Here is a 17,461-nt window from a genome sequence, read left to right as displayed (position 1 = left end):
GTGTGAAGGCTGGGAGTTTCAAAGGAGCCTAAGGGAGTTAAACACCCAGCTCCTATTGGATTTCAGTGGGACGTGAGCACCTTAACTCTCTTAATTCTCTTTGAGAAATTCCAGCCTCCATCCATATTTCTTCTGTTTACTTTGTCAGATTGGAAAAGTTTGTGAAGGGGGTTGCTATTCTTTTAGAATTATTTAGTTTCAGGGTAAAAATGGTACAGCTGGAACCACAGAACGTAGACTAGTGCTTCTGTGTGTGTCTGCTGAACTTGTGCAGGGCACTGAAATACAACACCAGGAAAAATTTTTTTAAAAACCCCTATTTTTGTAAAAACAAAATATTTTCTTTCTTGCAGTGACTGGACCACTTTCAGAACAGCAGATTGCCTATGTTAGCAGAGAAACACTACAGGTAGCTAACATTCTAATTTGTACATAATTGTTAGTCTTCAGGGAAAAATAAAAGGACCAAAACCATCTGAATCATCTGAAAGAATCATGTTCCATACCTTAGGAGTTACTCTATCTTTTGCTAAAGAGAAGATCCTGTATAATAGCTTTCACAAAATGTAGAATTATTCTGTCATCTGGCTCAAGTTATTCCAGAGTTGTTTAAAAGGAGGTTAGCACCTTCTATCTTCCCCGTAGTCATGTGTGCATAATTGCATTAAATAAGATATTTGATTTATACCATAGATTAGTAGAGAACTTGAAAACTCAATTTTGAATATGTAAATGAATTATAGGTCTTTTCTTATAAAATAAATATAACCATATGTCTTAATTATTTACAAGATACATATTTCTTTGTTTAGAAAACTCCAGGCAATAGTGTGTGGTCTCTTGCCTTTTTGTTTTGGGAAAACTTTGATTCCATTTTATTCTTCTAGTCTGAGAGTCTTGAGGTCTCTCTCAAATGGGGCATTTCTTTAGCTATATAGGATGAGATTTTTTTGGATTAATAATTTTTGGTTGTTTGAGAATAACATGTTATAATTCTCATTTAGTATGTGTATGTTGCTTAGGAAATATAAATGAAGTACCTCATACACATTATCTGAATGTTTTATGAATGAATGTTTTTGTAGATTATGAAATTGTCCCTTACTGCATGTATGATATTAAAACTACAATATTTTGACCAAATATAACATTCATAGGTTCTAATGTGTTTAAAATAAGCAAAATTTATAGTTCAGTTATCCTCATCAATCAAAAGTCTGAGGAAAATATATCTTATATCACCCTCTAAAAGTCAACAGGCTTAGTCCAAGACCTCCAAAACCAAGGTGGGAAATCCTGGTCCCATTGAAGTTGATAGAAGTTTTGCCACTGACTTCAGTGAGGCCAGAATTTCACCATGGGGTGTCTAAAGTTAGGCTACGTGTCCATATTTAGGAACCTAAAAAAGGGAGTTTATTTTGCAAGTGCTTCCCAACAGCTCCCATTGAAATCAGGAGGAGCGTCTGTGTACTCCTTGCTTTTGGAAATCTGTTCCCTTAGTTAGGTGCCTAAATATGGACTTTTAGGGGTCTACCTTTAGGCATATGGTTTCTGAAGCCTTGGCCTTGGGTTCTTTTAGATCAGTGGTGGAAGTGAGCGAATTGTTGACCCAGCCCCAAGACATTTAAATCTAGGGGCTATTAGTAAAACTGTTGAAGCTGATGTCAGCTGTATGTCTATACAAAAATACCTATTTCTCCAAAGATACTCATTACAATGAATCCCACTTTTGGGTCCAGGTCTATGCATGCACATGCGGTGGGGATTCTCTCATCTCAAAAATCTGAATTGCTGGTTCCAACTGGTTGTGTCGCATGCCAACCGTGCTCAGGAACCTAGATTCCCCTTGGTGCCTCAGTGATCAGTTCTTTTCTCTTGTGGTCGATAAAGGAGTTCCAGTCGGGAGCACTGACTAGCTCTCCAGCTAAATTGCATTCAGGCTATTGATGAGCTGACAAAAAAGGGAAAAACACTTCCCAAAAGCATATCCTTGCTAGTGCTCCTCTCTGTCTAGGTATTTATGCCATGGTCGTCATCTGAGCAGCTAACAAATCTTAGAAACAATCCCTATCTTTTTTTTGTCCTCCACCAGTCAGTGGTTTGCTTTTATCACTGTGTGAAGGCTATTTCAAAGAAGTGGGACTTATTTTTCAATTTGAAGATGGTAATATTCACAGTAATCCCATTTTTTTCCGAGAGTGAATTCTGTAGTCTTGGTCCACTTGCCAAAATAGGTCTCTGTCCCACACTTAAGTGCTTCTGTCTTGAGTTCTGGAAAAATGTAACCATTATGAGAGTTCATGGCTGCCAAGAGTGAGACAGTTGTTCAGCTGCAGTCAATCTCAGAGAGGATTTTGGAACCTTGTACTTGATTCTGGCTATCACTGAATACAGTGCAGAGCGTGGAACACTGAAGGGGTGTCCTCTCAGTAGCCTGTGTTGTCATCTGGCTCAACTTCTTCCCCTTCATCCCACCACCTTTGAAGTTCAAGTCTGGATGCATTGCTGAGGCACTGTACATGGGTCACCCCAAGCAGCTTCTGTGCCAGGTGGTGTTTAGATATGAGTGTCTTTAGCTCCAGTTCTCTCAGAGCCTTTAGCTGAACTTAGTCTTATGTGCAGTTGATGCTCTCCAATTTTCTATTCTTTATCATTTCAAGTATGGAAGAAGAAAGCTGGTTCACTGAATTCAGGAATGCCGTGATTGTAGTCATACAATTTCCCTTATGCATGTTCAGTATTACTATGCCTTCAGCAAGGACCATGATTGACTGGAGTGCACCATCCGTTCTTGGATATTATTTCATTCCATGTGTCAAATCCTGGAGGAAGCACCTAAAATGCCTCCTACAGAAATTCCACTAAGTTTGATACATAGACCAGAGTTGAGCTCCTGCATTAGGCAAAAAGGCTCTATCTACTTGGGAGTTAATTGAAAATCAGTATCTAAGAGGATGATCTATACCAGTGGTCCCCAACCTTTCCCGTGGGGCGGGCGCCGGACGACTAGCCGCCGAGGACTGTGGCCGCCGGACAAACAGCTGCCGAAATGCTGCCGTGAAGCGGCAACGTCAAGAGGCGTCGCTACTGAAATACCGCTGTGAAGCGGCAACGTCAAGAGGCGTCGCCACTGAAATACCGCTGTGAAGCAGCGTCTTCAAGAGGCGTTGCTGCCGAAATGCCACCGAAATTTGGCAGCATTTCGGCGGTAGCGCTTCTTGACGTTGCCGCTTCTTGGTGGCATTTCAGCGGCTGCTTGTCCGGCGGCTAGTAGGCGGGTGCACATGGATGCCCCAGCGGGTTCCATGGCGCCCGTGGGCACCGCGTTGGGGACCCCTGATCTATACCATAGGTGTCTAACTTGGACAGTGAGATAAAGCAGGGATAGACACTTTAGAAATATCTAAATGTTGTACAACAGAGATGGCACTCTACATGCCCAGAAGGACAATATTCTCACTGTCCTTGTGTTCCTGTTATGAATGTGGTGCTCTTTATACACCTCTAATCTGATATAACGCTGTCCTCGGGAGCCAAAAAATCTTACCGCGTTATAGCGAACTTGCTTTGATCCGCCGGTGCGCACAGCCCGGCCCCCTGGAGCGCTGCTTTACTGCGTTATATCCGAATTCGTGTTATATAGGGTCACGTTATATCTGGGTAGAGGTGTATTTATTTACTGATTTCCCCCCCCCCCCGTTCATTCTTTGTCCTATCTCTAAATTGGCTGCTGCTAGATAAGTACAGTTTGAATGTATGCTTGTTAAAATCTAGTTTCATTCTCATTCTCATTTCACAACCAGCCAAAACAATATTTATTAACTTTAGTAAATCACTGAATTGTACCCTAAATCTTATTCTTTTAATCTAGTAAATAATTTTCTGTAAAATGAAAAATGTTTAAGGCTAAATGATGATGTAAGTATTTTCTTTAACTAAAGACCTTGTTCTTAAACTGCAGGGATTATATTATCTTCATAGTAAAGGAAAAATGCACAGAGACATCAAGGTAGGTCAATTTTTTTTGGATTTTGATTCCCTTAAAATTAAAAAAGCTACTCTCACTTCCAAAATATATGCTTGGAGAATAATTCAGTTTTTTTTTAATCACTTACATCAAACAGAGCACTAACTTGGGGCTAGATTGTGGCATTTAGCCACTGCCCTGCATTGGGGGAAATATAGACACACATTACCTTAGAGAGGAGCATTTTCAGTTGTGCTGGAGGAAAGTGGGAGGAGAATTTAATCTTTGACATATGTTTAAGGTGCAGCATACACCTCCCTTTGCACCAGCCAGCAGTCTGGAGTCATGGCAAGGCCAAACCCAACTTTTGGGGGCATAACTCAGGGCAGGAGCTGCTATTCTGCATGGCACTTATGGGTTGGTGGGGAGGAGGCATTCCTTCCCCTCCATCATGTGGTCATGTTAGAGGGTGGCCAAAATACAGTTTGGCCCACATAAAGGAATGTATGTGATAAGACTTGAAAGTTTAATTGAAGATAGTTTCAAAATCCAGAACTACTTTTTATCTGCTCATATTACAGGAATAAAGGGACTGATCCAAAGTCTGGTATCTTTCAGTTGACTTCATTTGGCTGTAGATCAGACCTATAATGCTTAATGGAATTTAAACAAAATCGGTGTTCTTATAAAATGCAGTTTTACTGTGAAAAATGGCATCCCCTTAAGCTAAAGATCTGCATACTGTATTGAGCCATGTCTGCCTGTTTTAGTGATTGTTACATATTTACTCCGGTTAATGTTGCGGAGTCAATGCAGCTGAGAGGACGTGAACTGGATTGTAGTACTACTTGTGTATTAGCCACAGAATTATGTACAGTAACTCCTCACTTAAAGTCGTCCTGGTTAACGTTGTTTCGTTGCTGATCAGTTAGGGAACATGGTCGTTTAAAGTTGTACAATGCTCCCTTCTAACATCGTTTGGCAGCCGCCTGCTTTGTCTACTGTTTGCAGGAAGAGCAGCCCATTGCAGTTAGCTGGTGGGGGCTTGGAACCAGGGTGGACCGGCAGCCCCCCTATCATAGGGTTACCATATTTGAACTTTCAAAAAAGAGGACACTCCACGGGGGGGATTGCCCCGCCCCCCCAGCCACTCCCTCCCACTTCCCGCCCCCTGACTGCCCCTCACAGAACCCCCAACCCATCCAACCCCCCCACCCCCGCTCCTTGTCCCCGGTTCACCCCCTCCCGGGACCCCTGCCCCTAACCGCCCCCAGGGACCCCACCCCCTATCTAAGTCTCCCTTCTCCTTGTCCCCGACTGCCCCCTCCTGAGACCCCCCCCCACCCTAACTGCCCCCCAGGATCCCACTCCCTACCTGTCCCCTGACTGTTCTGACTCCTATCCACACCCCCGCCAGATCCCCGGGACTCCCACACCTATCCAACTGCTCCCTGTTCCTGAATGCTCACCCCCCCGAACCTCCAACCCATCTAACCGCTCCCTGTCCCTTGACTACCCCAACCCCTCTCCACACACCCCCAGAATCCCCGACCCATCTAAACCCCCCCGCTCCCTGCCCTGACTCATCCAACCCCCCCCCGCTCCCTGTCCCCTGATTGTCCCCCAGGATCCCATGCCCCTTCTCCAACTCCCCCCACAACTATGAAAGCTAAAAATTTGCCTTTAAAAAAAAAAAAAGAAGAAGCTGAGATTGTCACATAATCCCATAACTTCAGAAGCTGGGACTTTGAGAAAAACACGAAACATAGCAAGACTGGCAATAAAATTGTGATTAGTGGCAAAACTGCATTATCTGTGCTCTTATATGCGCCAATCACAGTGCTCCTTCAGCTCCTTTATGCTAGAATTCATTCATTTGTAAAGCAAAGTCTAGGTTGGTGTTTTGCATTTATCACAGAACTTGTTCATTAGAGATAGATTGTGCCCTTCGGCATAGCTGTGAATAAGGGTCTTTGCATTAAAAAGCTGCACCATCCCAGGAACATCCCAGGGAGGAAGTGTGAGTCAGAGAATCACAATTCCCCCACATGCTTGCACTCCCCTGTTGCTCCAAGGGGAAGGGGAAAGGGAGTGATTTACCTCACCTTTGCAAGGTTGCAGTTGACTTCCCCATGTATGTTCAGCTTAGAGTGTCTGGCTGAGCGCCCAGCTCCGCCCGGCGCTGCCGGCAAGGCGATCTGAAGCCACAGGGAAGGGGGGAAGCGGGGGAGGGGCTTTGGCTGCCGCTGCCAGCCCCGCCCCCTCACGGAGCGCGCAGCCCCCCCCCCCAGCGCTGCCGGCGCGGGGGGGAGCCAGGGAGGGGCTTTGGCTGCCGGAGAGGCCCCAATCCGAGCGGCTCGGTCCGGCCCCGCTGTCAGCCGCTTTTCAGTCTTTAAATAGCCATCCGGGGGGAAATCCCGGACATTTTTAGATGTTTACAAATCCCCCCCAGACGGCTATTTAAAGACCAAAAAGCCGGACATGTCCGGGGAAACCCGGACGTATGGTAACCCTACCCTATCAGCTCCCCGCTCCCCTAAGTTCCCTGTGCAGCAGCTGCCCAGCAGGCTATCAATTGCCAGCAGTTCAGCTGTCCCTCCCCCCACTGCCATGTGCTGCTCCTGCCCTCTGCCTTGGAGCTGCTCCCCGAGACTCCTGCTTGCTGTGCGGGGGGGAGGGAAGGAAGAGGGGGGCTAATGTCAGGGTGTCCCCCTTCCCCCTGCTCCTGCACCCCGCTTACCCCATCTTCCACAGAGCAGGGGGGACACACGAGGGCTCTGGGATGGAGGGAGCTTGCAGCAGTTGCGGTCTCAGCAAGCTGATCTAATTAACAAGGCAGTGTACTTAAAGGGGAAATGCGCATATCTCCCTCCATTCCTGCTGCCTTGTCGAGTGAGAGAGTTAACCCTTGAGGGCTCAGCCAATTGCTAGTTCATCATCATTTAGCAGTAAGGGAAATATCCCACCCTCTGACTCCTCCACCTCAACCAAGCTTCACAATCATCATCACTGTGTACCAGTATTAAATTATTTGTTTAAAACTTAGTGTGTGTGTATATATATATATATATATAAAAAAAGTCTTTTGTCTGGTGAAAAAAATTTCCCTGGAACCTAACCCCCTCATTTACGTTAATTCTTATGGGGAAATTGGATTCGCTTAACATCGTTTTGCTTAAAGTCGCATTTTTCAGGAACATAACTACAACGTTAAGTGCGGAGTTACTGTACTATGTTCCAGTCACAAGGTCTATCAGCTACACTTGCGCAAAGCCTTTCAAAGCTGTTGGGTTGCATGGGTGTACTGAGGGCCTACTTTGTCCTTTTGTATAAAAACTGGTAATCAGAAAAGCACAAGCTGTACTTCGGGAAACCTAATTCGCTTTTTCACACACCAACTTGTCTGTGGTGCTCACATCTGCCGCTAAATCAGTTTCTCTGCTCTTCCTGTTTAGCTCTTCCTTAGGCAGCTTCTCCCTCAGCTCAGTTCTGCCCTTAGCCAGCCTCTTTATTCAGCTCAGGCTTGTTCCATGTCCTTTGTAACAGGTAATTATAATGGAATCTGATGTGAAGGATCAATTTTGAGCATTCGTTCTGGTTGTTATATCCAAATAAACACTGCATGTAGCCCCACAGCAGTGTACTTTCTAAATCTAGCACAAGCAAAATCGCTGTTTGCCTAGGTATTTTAGTATCAAGGCAGGTCCATCAGATTACAATGAGTGAGGATCTCAAAATGGGACTAAACTGTTTTTCTTTTGGAAATATAAATCTGATTGTTTTCCTGTTTGATCTTTATAAGTCACCTATTAATGAATGTAGATAGAGAAAGGAAAGTATGATTTAATCAGTAGAGGCAAATGGTCTCAAAACTAATTCTGCTGTTTGGGGGAGGATTTCATAACTAATGGGAATCTGAGTTGCATAGACATGTACAGCTACAATAAAATTTACAGGGTATTTGTGAACATGGGGGTCCCATAACTTAATGTTGTCATTTCAGTTTTACAAATTTCAGATTCTTCAAACACTTAGTCTGTTTTGGTTTGTCCTCTGCTTTCAATTTCTTTTCAAATTTTATCTCAAAACATATAGATGTTCTTTGCCTTGATGTCTTAACACAGCAGCAAAGAGAGACAAATTATATTTGAGAGTCCAGTTTTGCATCACTTTGTCATCACTTTATCATAGAAGTAATGGTTTCAAAATGAAGCTCATACTTTGTAACTGTGTTATGATTAAGTCTATAGAGTTAAGTAAGGGTGGGAGATTATTTGGAGAGGCAGGGGATTTGACTTTTTGTTGCCTGTCCTACTGAGGGGGGATTATAATAAATTGTACTGTTGCACCTATGGTATTATTTATGATTTATTTTAAAGTTATATCAAGGACCTCTAGAACATACGGATAGGTGTTCTCTTAGCATTTGTGTAAATTTAAATAAATTAAATAAAATACAGAATATAGGCAATATTTGATGCTAGGGTTTATATCTCAGAGCATAAAGAAGCATATAATGTTAAAAAAAGATACACATTTTAATTGAATTCTTTTTCTCTCTTTAAGGGAGCAAATATTCTTCTAACAGATAATGGCCATGTAAAATTAGGTAAGTACTTCAGAAATCTTTTTCAGATTATACTGCAAAAAGATACTGCAGATTATAAAAACTTTTTTGAATTCTCATCCAAGAATGCCAGAATGTTATATAATACCAGTAAACTTCAGTGAGAGGGGAGGTATTATTAGGACTAGTTTTTTTCATTGATGAGGTCTCAGTTGTGATTGAATTGGTGCATGGGTGTGCACAACTGGCTAATCAGACTATAGCTTTGGAAATCAGGTGAAAGACATACTCCCATAGTGAATTAGTCTGACATTGAAAAAGTAGGCTAAAATTAAATCCTTTACTACATTTCATTTTAATAAATGCACCTGCCAAGTCTCAGAAATATGAAAACTACCTCCTAAGGCTGCATAAGTATATGAATCTAAAAGCCGATATCAGAAAATCCTTATGAATACAGTACTTATCAGAGTCTATTTAAAAAATATCTTTTTATAGGTACTGGAATATATTGCATTACATTTCAAATTAAGTTTATACAATTACTCGAATTATAGGGAAAATGTTAACTAATAAAACATATTATTGATCTTATTAATTGCATTCTATGTATTGCAAGAGTAGAAAATGAGAACCCTCAAGACTTACTACTTTTTAATTTATTTTAACTTTAACATGGGTGATATGATTTCCCGGTCAGAATTGGTTAGCAACCAGGAAGGGAAAGAACACTTATGTTTTAAAACAAAAAAAGAGAAAAACACCATTGTAAAAGAAACAGATTCACACTTAGTCACATTTTATAATTAATTTTATTCAAGCACAATATTAGCTGTTAGGTGCTTTGTTAAGGTCTTCATTTATAGTTTAAATCTGTTTTATTTTTAAACTGATGTTGATTACTTTTCCAGAAGACTTTCTTAAACTTAACCATGTTACGTTGTTCAAAAAGTTTTAATATCCTTGGTCAGTTACAACTGACGCTGGCTGCCCTTCTATTTTTGTAGTGACAAAGATTATTTTAAAATATTATCAATGTTAATATTTCTGGTCATGTTTTACATTAACAAAATAAACATGTATTTTATGATCAGCATTAATATATGTCATATTACACGTCTATATGAAGACATGTCTCAGTTCTTTACACAAGTTTCCCAAGTAGTGATATAGTGTGCTCTCAGCAAAGCAGAACGGATGGAAATAACTTTGTTCAGAGGATTTTTAAAGGGTTTATTACATGGATAGATGGTATAAAATTCATAGGTGTACTCTAACATGGGAACATATACATATTTGTGTCTGTTAGGACTTCTACACTGCAATTCCTTTGTGTTTCTTGTGGTGTGTGTTTGACAGGATGGCTGGGAGAAGGTGATTCTGTGGAAATTTATGGTGGATTCTGTAAAAACCTCATTAGCTTCTGTGTCCTTAGATATTTAGAAGTTTTTACTACAAAGAAGCTTAACTCTCCTGTTGATAATTAATGACTTGCTTTTGATCATTACTTCTTTAATTAATTATCTTAATTTTTTATAGCTGATTTTGGAGTATCTGCACAGATAACAGCTACAATTGCCAAAAGGAAATCTTTCATTGGCACACCATATTGGTAATTGTGTTTTACTTGATTGTTAATGTAATAATAACTTTTACAATTCCAAAAATAGTAATTTGTATAAAAAGAAGTTTCTGTTCTTAATTTCCTGGTTAGACTAAGCATTTTGAGAGTCTTCGTTTATTGCCCGTATATTTTATTTTTTTAATGACTTATACCAAATATTAAACTTAGCTAAACATCAGAATGTTGTGACCAGAGTACTGTGATGCTCTGAAAAATAGTTGTATCAGCTATATATTTCATCACCGTTGACTAATATCAGTCATTGAATCTAGTTTTAAAGTTCTCCCTGGAGTTTTCCCCCCTTTAATTCTGATCTTACAAATACTTTTTCTACCCACCCATTTAGGTTTCAAATGTTTCTTTTCACTGACATGCCTTTCCTGGAACTCTTCACAGTTGGGAGTTGTTGTTGTTTCACTTGTTTGTGTCAACAGATGTGCTTACTATGTCTGGAATGCTCTTCTCAGCCATTTCCTCTTCAAATCTTGTTTTAAAAACCTTCCTGTTTGCTTTACTCTATTATTAAATTAAATCCCACTCACCTTTCCCTTCCACTAGTACTCCACACCCTTTTATTCTTTTCTCACTATAACTGGCCTACAAGTATATTTACTTGCATATTTATCATTTTTAAATTTCAGCTTTTTCTTTTACTCCATCTATATACTGGAAATGACTTTCCCTGGCTGCGTTTAAGAGAGTTGTGTATATTTACTGTAAAACATTATTTCTCTGTTCTGTGCTGCTTTGAAAAGTATTTTGAGATCCTTTGTGTGAAAACATGATGTACAAATGTGTATATATTACCACAAGTCTCTCCATTCGGATTTGTATTCTTGAAATATGCCCATGAATAAGGTGTTCAAACTTTTCCATAGTGTGGGCTGTATTTTTAATATATAGTGTCACATGGATCCACCTCCCTTTCACAGTTGTACAAACCACCTTCCACTCATGATTGCATAAATGGATTGTGGCTCTATTTCCTGGCTGAGGTGCCTGGATGACTGTAATCCTGATCTATAGCGGTCTTTAACGCAAACCACTATGTAGCTGCCAAGTTGTGTCAGTCTCCTTAGGTAATGTTTCAAGCTGACTTGCATAATTGTAAATAATTTGCATATAATCATGAACATCACTTTTGAAAATATTGTGTGGATTTAATGCTGGTAAAAGGCACCAGTTTTATTTCGGATGGCTCCCCTGAGCAGTGGGAGCAAGTAAGACTTCATTCCTTGTACCCCTTTTGAAGAGATGGAAGGGAGGGGAAGGCTTGGGGTGTGTGTGTTAAAGATAACCAGGGGGTTTTGATGGGGAGAGGGTATGGTCGCTGGGTGGGAGCGGAGGAAGTTGCTATAGGATAGTACTAGCTCCATTGGTAGTTGCCTTCCATTTCCACATTAGCTTTTGCTCCTCACACCATCTCCTATTCCTCCCTTAGCTCCTGTTTCTCAGTGGTCTCTTCCTTCCACCAGTAGCTCCTTGCTTTTCTTGCCTCTTGGGCACTAATGCAACAAACATAAACTTCCCTGCTCCAAATGGCTTGGAAAAGGGCAGGGGGATTAGAGAACAATCAGAGAGACAGAGTGGCTGCCTGTTCAGCATGTGCCACAGTGGTCTCTAGTGGGAGCCAGGCGTAACTGCTGACCAGATTCCTTGCTTCAGGACCCAGCTGAATGTATGCGTCATACAAGATGTGTAACAGTACATAGGTCTGCAACTAAATGTTCAAGTGATTTTTCTATTTTGATTAACCTTTTAATTCTGAGAATAGCTTTTAAGGGGGTAAAGAGAAAAATAATGGGGAGGAAAAGAGAAACAATCATCTCATCCCCTTTTAGCCAAACTAGCAAACTTAGTGTTTTTGTTAGAGTTTTGTAATAACATAAGACCTCACACTTACATAGTACCTAAGTTACCAAAAAGATTACAAAAGGCTTTACAAACTTAATATAGACAGCAGTCTCTTTAACCACCTCAAGTGAAGTTGCACAGTAATTTAAGACAGGGTACATAGACTAATGTACTCAATTGAGATGGAAGAAGAAATTTAGGTAAGCAGACAGTAATTATCCATATTGGAACATGTTCAAGTCACCCAAGCTTAACAACACAACTATGCAAGAAACCTATCTTTCTTGATCACAAATGGTAAGGATATCTGTGTTTAGAGCAGTTTTCATTTTTCTCCTGCTACATAGTGTCACCTACCATTGTTCTGGGGCATTGATTTATTACCGACTGGGAGGGAAGAGTATCATCTACTGAACTCCTACTCCAGCTGGGGTTTTTCTTGGTGGTCTTTCATATTAATGAGACCCAGCCATGCTTGGATTGAGTTCATAGCCTGATAGGGCTATAGCATGTAACCGTATCTGTAACAAACCAAAACAGGTGTTTTCACCTTACATTGGTTAGTCAATAATTTAAAATGTATTGGGTGCTTCTGTTTATGGATATCAATTGAGTATATAGTACTTTTGCATCTGAGGATCTCAGAGTACTTTGCAAATTTTAATGAAGTCTCTCAACACCCCAGTGAAGTAGATAATTATTATTTCCATTTTACAGATGAGGAAACTGAGACACAAAGTGGTTGTGTCGCATAGGACATATGTGCAGAGTTGGGAATAAATCCCAGGTCTGGTGACTCAAGGAGTGAAAAAGTTAGATGCATTTTCCTATAGAATTCTCCTAACCTTCATTTTATCACTTTCCAGGCTGATGTTTTAAAACTTTTTTTATAGTTAGATTGTACTCCAGTTTAATCATAAAATGTAGGGCTAGTTTGGTAGTCCAGTGATAGCTCCCTTGTGCTATGGCTAAAAAATCAACACTAGTTGGTTTTGTCCATTTGCTGCCAGACTTTGGTGTATTTGGGAGGCAGTATGCTCAGCCCTGGGAGGATATGGACAGAAAATTGCACCTCACTGTTGCAGTTCCTCTGACTCAAGAGTGTGAAGTGATTTTGGAATGACTTGCAGCCAGCTCTCCTCAATTGAGTGAATGAACACCACAACACTAATGCCATAGAGTGGAATGGACAAAGTGGGGGGGAAAAAAACTGAAATACATTGAAGCTCAGTAGATCACAGGATTTCAAATGCTTACAAATAAGTCAAATAAATAAAAGGTTGTGTATACAATGTGTTCTAGAAAAATGAATAATAAAACATTGACTCACACTGAAAAGTGTTAGATTTATCTCTCTCCACAACTAACTCAAACAGAGAAATGTCTTTTCTCTTAAAAACATATATATTTTAGGATGGCTCCAGAAGTTGCTGCAGTTGAAAGGAAGGGTGGCTATAACCAACTGTGTGATCTTTGGGCCGTTGGAATAACTGCTATAGAACTTGCAGAACTTCAGCCTCCTATGTTTGACTTGCATCCCATGAGGTTGGTAAATAAAATCTGTTTATGGCAGGCTGTAAAGCTCTGTGAATAACATTTTTTTTTAAATAGTTGGCTAGACATGTTTGTAATATGAGTGGTTATTGCCAGTAGTATTGTCTGCAAGTTTTCAAAATGTACACATGAAAATTTGTAATGGCTGCATTTTGCATAAACAAGTAGCCTAATCTCATCTTTTTTGGGTTGATGGATTTTTTTATTGCAGCCAAAAATAAAAATGTGTAAAGTAATGGATAATCACAATACAAAAAATCACAAAAATGTTATCGGTTTTCAGAGCACTGTTTTTAATGACGAAAAGCAACTTTCAGCCTCCCAAGCTAAAGGACAAAATGAAATGGTAAGCATATTTTGCTCTCTTATTATATTATACTAATCTTGCATTTCACTAAACTACTGAATTCTAATGTTCACTATTTCATTTTGCAGGTCAAATAATTTCCATCACTTCGTGAAAATGGCACTTACAAAAAATCCTAAGAAGAGACCTACAGCTGAAAAATTACTACAGGTATGATTTTTGTTTGTATTTTCTGAAGTAGTTCTGAGCTGAAAGTACCTTTAAACTTACCGTGTTCAAGTTTAAATTAAAACTTTCTCTTTTCCCTTGTCTTTGTCAATTAGCACCCTTTTGTTACACAGCCCTTAAATCGAACCCTTGCTATTGAATTATTGGATAAAATGAATAATCCTGATCATTCCACGTACCATGATTTTGATGATGATGATCCTGAGGTAAGAATACATGCTAACCATAAAAGTAAATGGGTTTTGCTAGTAAATGGGTTTTTAAAATGTTTGATACGTATAGATCTAAAAGCATTTACTATAATGTCTATTCTGAGATCTCAAAAGTTTTTAAAAGGTCATTTTGATCTGTGTGTAACCAGAGTATGGTATTTTGTCACAAGTGCAGTACATTTTCAGAATTTGTTATAATTGGGAAGAAAAACCTAAAGAAGCAGAAAGCAAGGGTGAAATGATAATTTCAAAGTATCTAATTGTGATATTTTAGGTTCTTAATTATTGTCTAAACACGGACCAGGTCGTATATGGTACTATTAAAAAAAAAAAAATCCTAAACCCATCCAGGTACAGGTGTAGAAATTGTTTACAAAGCCTACTTGTATTCTTTTGTTAATAGATATTCAGGTTCATGAGTGTGGAGTACTGAGATTCTCTCTGTTTTGGAATCTCTTCCCCAAACGATTGTTCTGTAGTAGCAAACCTTATGGTTACTTCATTTCATCTAAGAGGGATCTGTATTGGGAGTATCCTCAGTAACAGTCTCTAAATGAGCCAGAACTTTTGCCCTAAACCATACAGGTATACGACTAGTTCTTCAGTACTACTGTGTAAAGCCAAGTCCCTTTCTCTCTGATTCTTCACATGGATGCCCTTCCTTCACCCTGTCCCCTCCACTTTATCTCCCACAAGGAGCTAAAGCTTGGAAACTATTTTAGGATCAATGTAGAACTTTGTCTTCCACTGCTAATCTTCTGTTCAGCACTAGTATCACAGTGAAAGTATGCTTCGTGTAGTCTTTTCTTTAATCTTTTTTTTTTTTGAAAGTTGTTTGTATTCTGTTACATTCCTTTTGCAGTTATATTTATATTATTTCCAGTTTTAAAATAATCCAGAAAACTTGATTTCACTTAGTTTTGTCAAACGTCAAGGCATAACATCAGTGCAAGCTTCTACAGATGAAAAAAATAGCATGCTTATATAAGAATGATAAACCAGGCAGTAATTAAATGTTTCACAAACAAGAGAAAATGGATAGCATGCAGTCAGAATGTCTAGTTTATGGTGTATTTGCCTACACAGTATAAATGTAGACTATCCAAATATTAGCAGCTTCCAAATTGATTATCAGTTTTGAAAGCTTAAATCTTTTGTGACAGGCAGGCATGCCATGGATTCTGTAATTGTGTTCCTGTATGTTTGTGTTTGACTTCTTTTGTGAAAAACTAACTCTCAAAATGTCTGCAAATGGAAATGACCTTTCAGGGTGAGACCAGGCTAAACTATTGAATTCCAAAATTTATTTAGTTTTGACTTCAGAGACTGCTAGTTAGACAAAAGTTGGTCAGATGTGATAAGAAATAAAACGTGAAGATGACAGTAGACTAACACATCTCATTAGAACTTGAAATGAGCCAATGTTATATTATTTGTTTCTGGTAATGCCCACAACGTGCTGAGCACTATGCAATAGTATGTAGGCTCTTAAGACCTTGGGAAATAAAATACTGTACACACACAGAAGGACAAGGGGTGGGAGTAAGCAGTTCATAAATGTAATGTTCTTATTAATTATTGTAGTACCAGACAGCATGCAAGCAATTCGCAGAAAAAATATAGACCCTATTTTTACAGTGAAGATCTTAAAATCTAAAGACAATAAACAACAAGGGAGAGCAGCACCAGGTGGAAAGGGTCTCACTGCATCCTTCGCTAAAGGAGATGATCTGTTGAATGCTAAGCCTATTGGACTGGAGTCTCTTAACTTTTGGGTTTTCATAATCCAAATGATTATGGTTGGGGGGAAAACCCCTCATCAAGACCAAAAGATGACCACATATGGACAGGTAGTGAAACCAGTGACATGTCTGCATTTCTGATTTGTAGTTTAATTCTTGTTAAATACTGTTTGTACAGGAAAAAATGGGGGGAGTTGTGAGGTTGCATATACAGTTCCTTTAAAATTGTAGCAGGAAGTTAGAAAGGAGCGGTTCTAAGAGTTGCTGTCCCTATGGGGTCGTTCCTGGTTCCTTGGAAGTTGGATTGAATAATTGATGTGCGGTTGTCTTCTGCCATTTGCCTGTGGAAAGGATCCCTGATACGATTTGCACCTTCCTCATCTTGAATTCTCTTCTTGGGCCCTTGAAGTGATTAATATCAAATCTTCCTTTGCTGGAACCATTTCATTCCACAGGGATTATAATTGTGCTGGAGGGCTCTTTAAGAGTGAGCCCTGCTTTAACTCTTCTGTGTCACTTTTGGCTTACTACTAATAAAGTTCTTACCTCTGCTGCCGAGTGTGCTCCTAGTTCTTCTGTGTCCCACTACATGCAATATGGTGACAGAAATGGCTGTATCCTATTTCCTAGAGAAAGAAGAAAATAAAAGAAAAAGAATCAGTGAAATTCCACTACCATAAGCAGGGAATGTTTATTTTCCTTATCCTCAAGCACTGTAGCAGCCCCCGGTTCTGGCGCCAGGTCTAAACTTGGCAGTGGGGGGGAAGAGAGAGACTAAGTGTCCTAAGAAGGATGGAGGGCAAGAAAAACTCCTACCCAAAGCAGAGGCCAGAGAAAAATATATTTTCCTCAGAAAGGAACGTAGAGAAGAGACTCTCTCAAGAAACTGGGCTGTGGGCAACACACCGGAACAGCTTCAGCAAGGTGTCCCAGACTCATAGAAACAGAAAAGGATGAGAGGCATCACCACAGGAGAAGTGGGAGGGGGTGGAGAAGATGCCTTAAAGGTACAGAAGCAGCAGGATAAAAAGTAGCAGATTGTAAAAGAAATAAGTTTCTTCAAGAGCAATGAAGCTAATATTTCCTATAATAATCCCTCCAGAAGGTTTTCCCTTTGCTGATAAATCAGCATGGTCAAAATGGATAGGCTTTGACAAGCAATTTTGCATCATTGCGTGGGAAGTGAGAAATACAAAGTAAGCTGTCTCATATTTATTATGGCAAGTGACCTACTTGAATACATCCAATCTAACTCCAGATCTAAATGACATAGTGAAGAAACTCTCTGATGTACAATTTTTAGGAAGTCTGAAAAACTCACAGATAAAATCAAAGGTGAATCCAAGAATACAAACTTGTAGTGAGACTTAGCAAAAAGCACAAAACTCAAGCAGAAGATTTGGAGA

General features: G+C 39.8%; 1 protein-coding gene across 2 annotated transcripts in view; it reads left to right on the top strand.

The window, feature by feature from the left end:
* The window catches only part of MAP4K3 (mitogen-activated protein kinase kinase kinase kinase 3), a 114,441-nt gene that overhangs the window by 15,630 nt on the left and 81,350 nt on the right, over nucleotides 1-17,461 (top strand). For both annotated transcript variants that reach the window (XM_026653159.1, XM_026653158.1), the window contains exons 4-11: nucleotides 354-409; nucleotides 3,962-4,009; nucleotides 8,534-8,576; nucleotides 10,074-10,146; nucleotides 13,426-13,557; nucleotides 13,850-13,912; nucleotides 14,002-14,083; nucleotides 14,197-14,307. In XM_026653159.1, the coding sequence (XP_026508944.1) occupies nucleotides 354-409; nucleotides 3,962-4,009; nucleotides 8,534-8,576; nucleotides 10,074-10,146; nucleotides 13,426-13,557; nucleotides 13,850-13,912; nucleotides 14,002-14,083; nucleotides 14,197-14,307 (608 nt within the window). The remainder of the gene's footprint in view (nucleotides 1-353; nucleotides 410-3,961; nucleotides 4,010-8,533; nucleotides 8,577-10,073; nucleotides 10,147-13,425; nucleotides 13,558-13,849; nucleotides 13,913-14,001; nucleotides 14,084-14,196; nucleotides 14,308-17,461) is intronic.

Source organism: Terrapene carolina, unplaced genomic scaffold, assembly GCF_002925995.2.
Source record: "Terrapene carolina triunguis isolate 2854851 unplaced genomic scaffold, T_m_triunguis-2.0 Scaffold132, whole genome shotgun sequence".
Taxonomy (NCBI): Eukaryota; Metazoa; Chordata; order Testudines; family Emydidae; genus Terrapene; species Terrapene triunguis.
The sequence above is the reverse complement of the archived record's forward strand: the minus strand, read 5'-3'. Positions and strand labels throughout refer to the sequence as shown.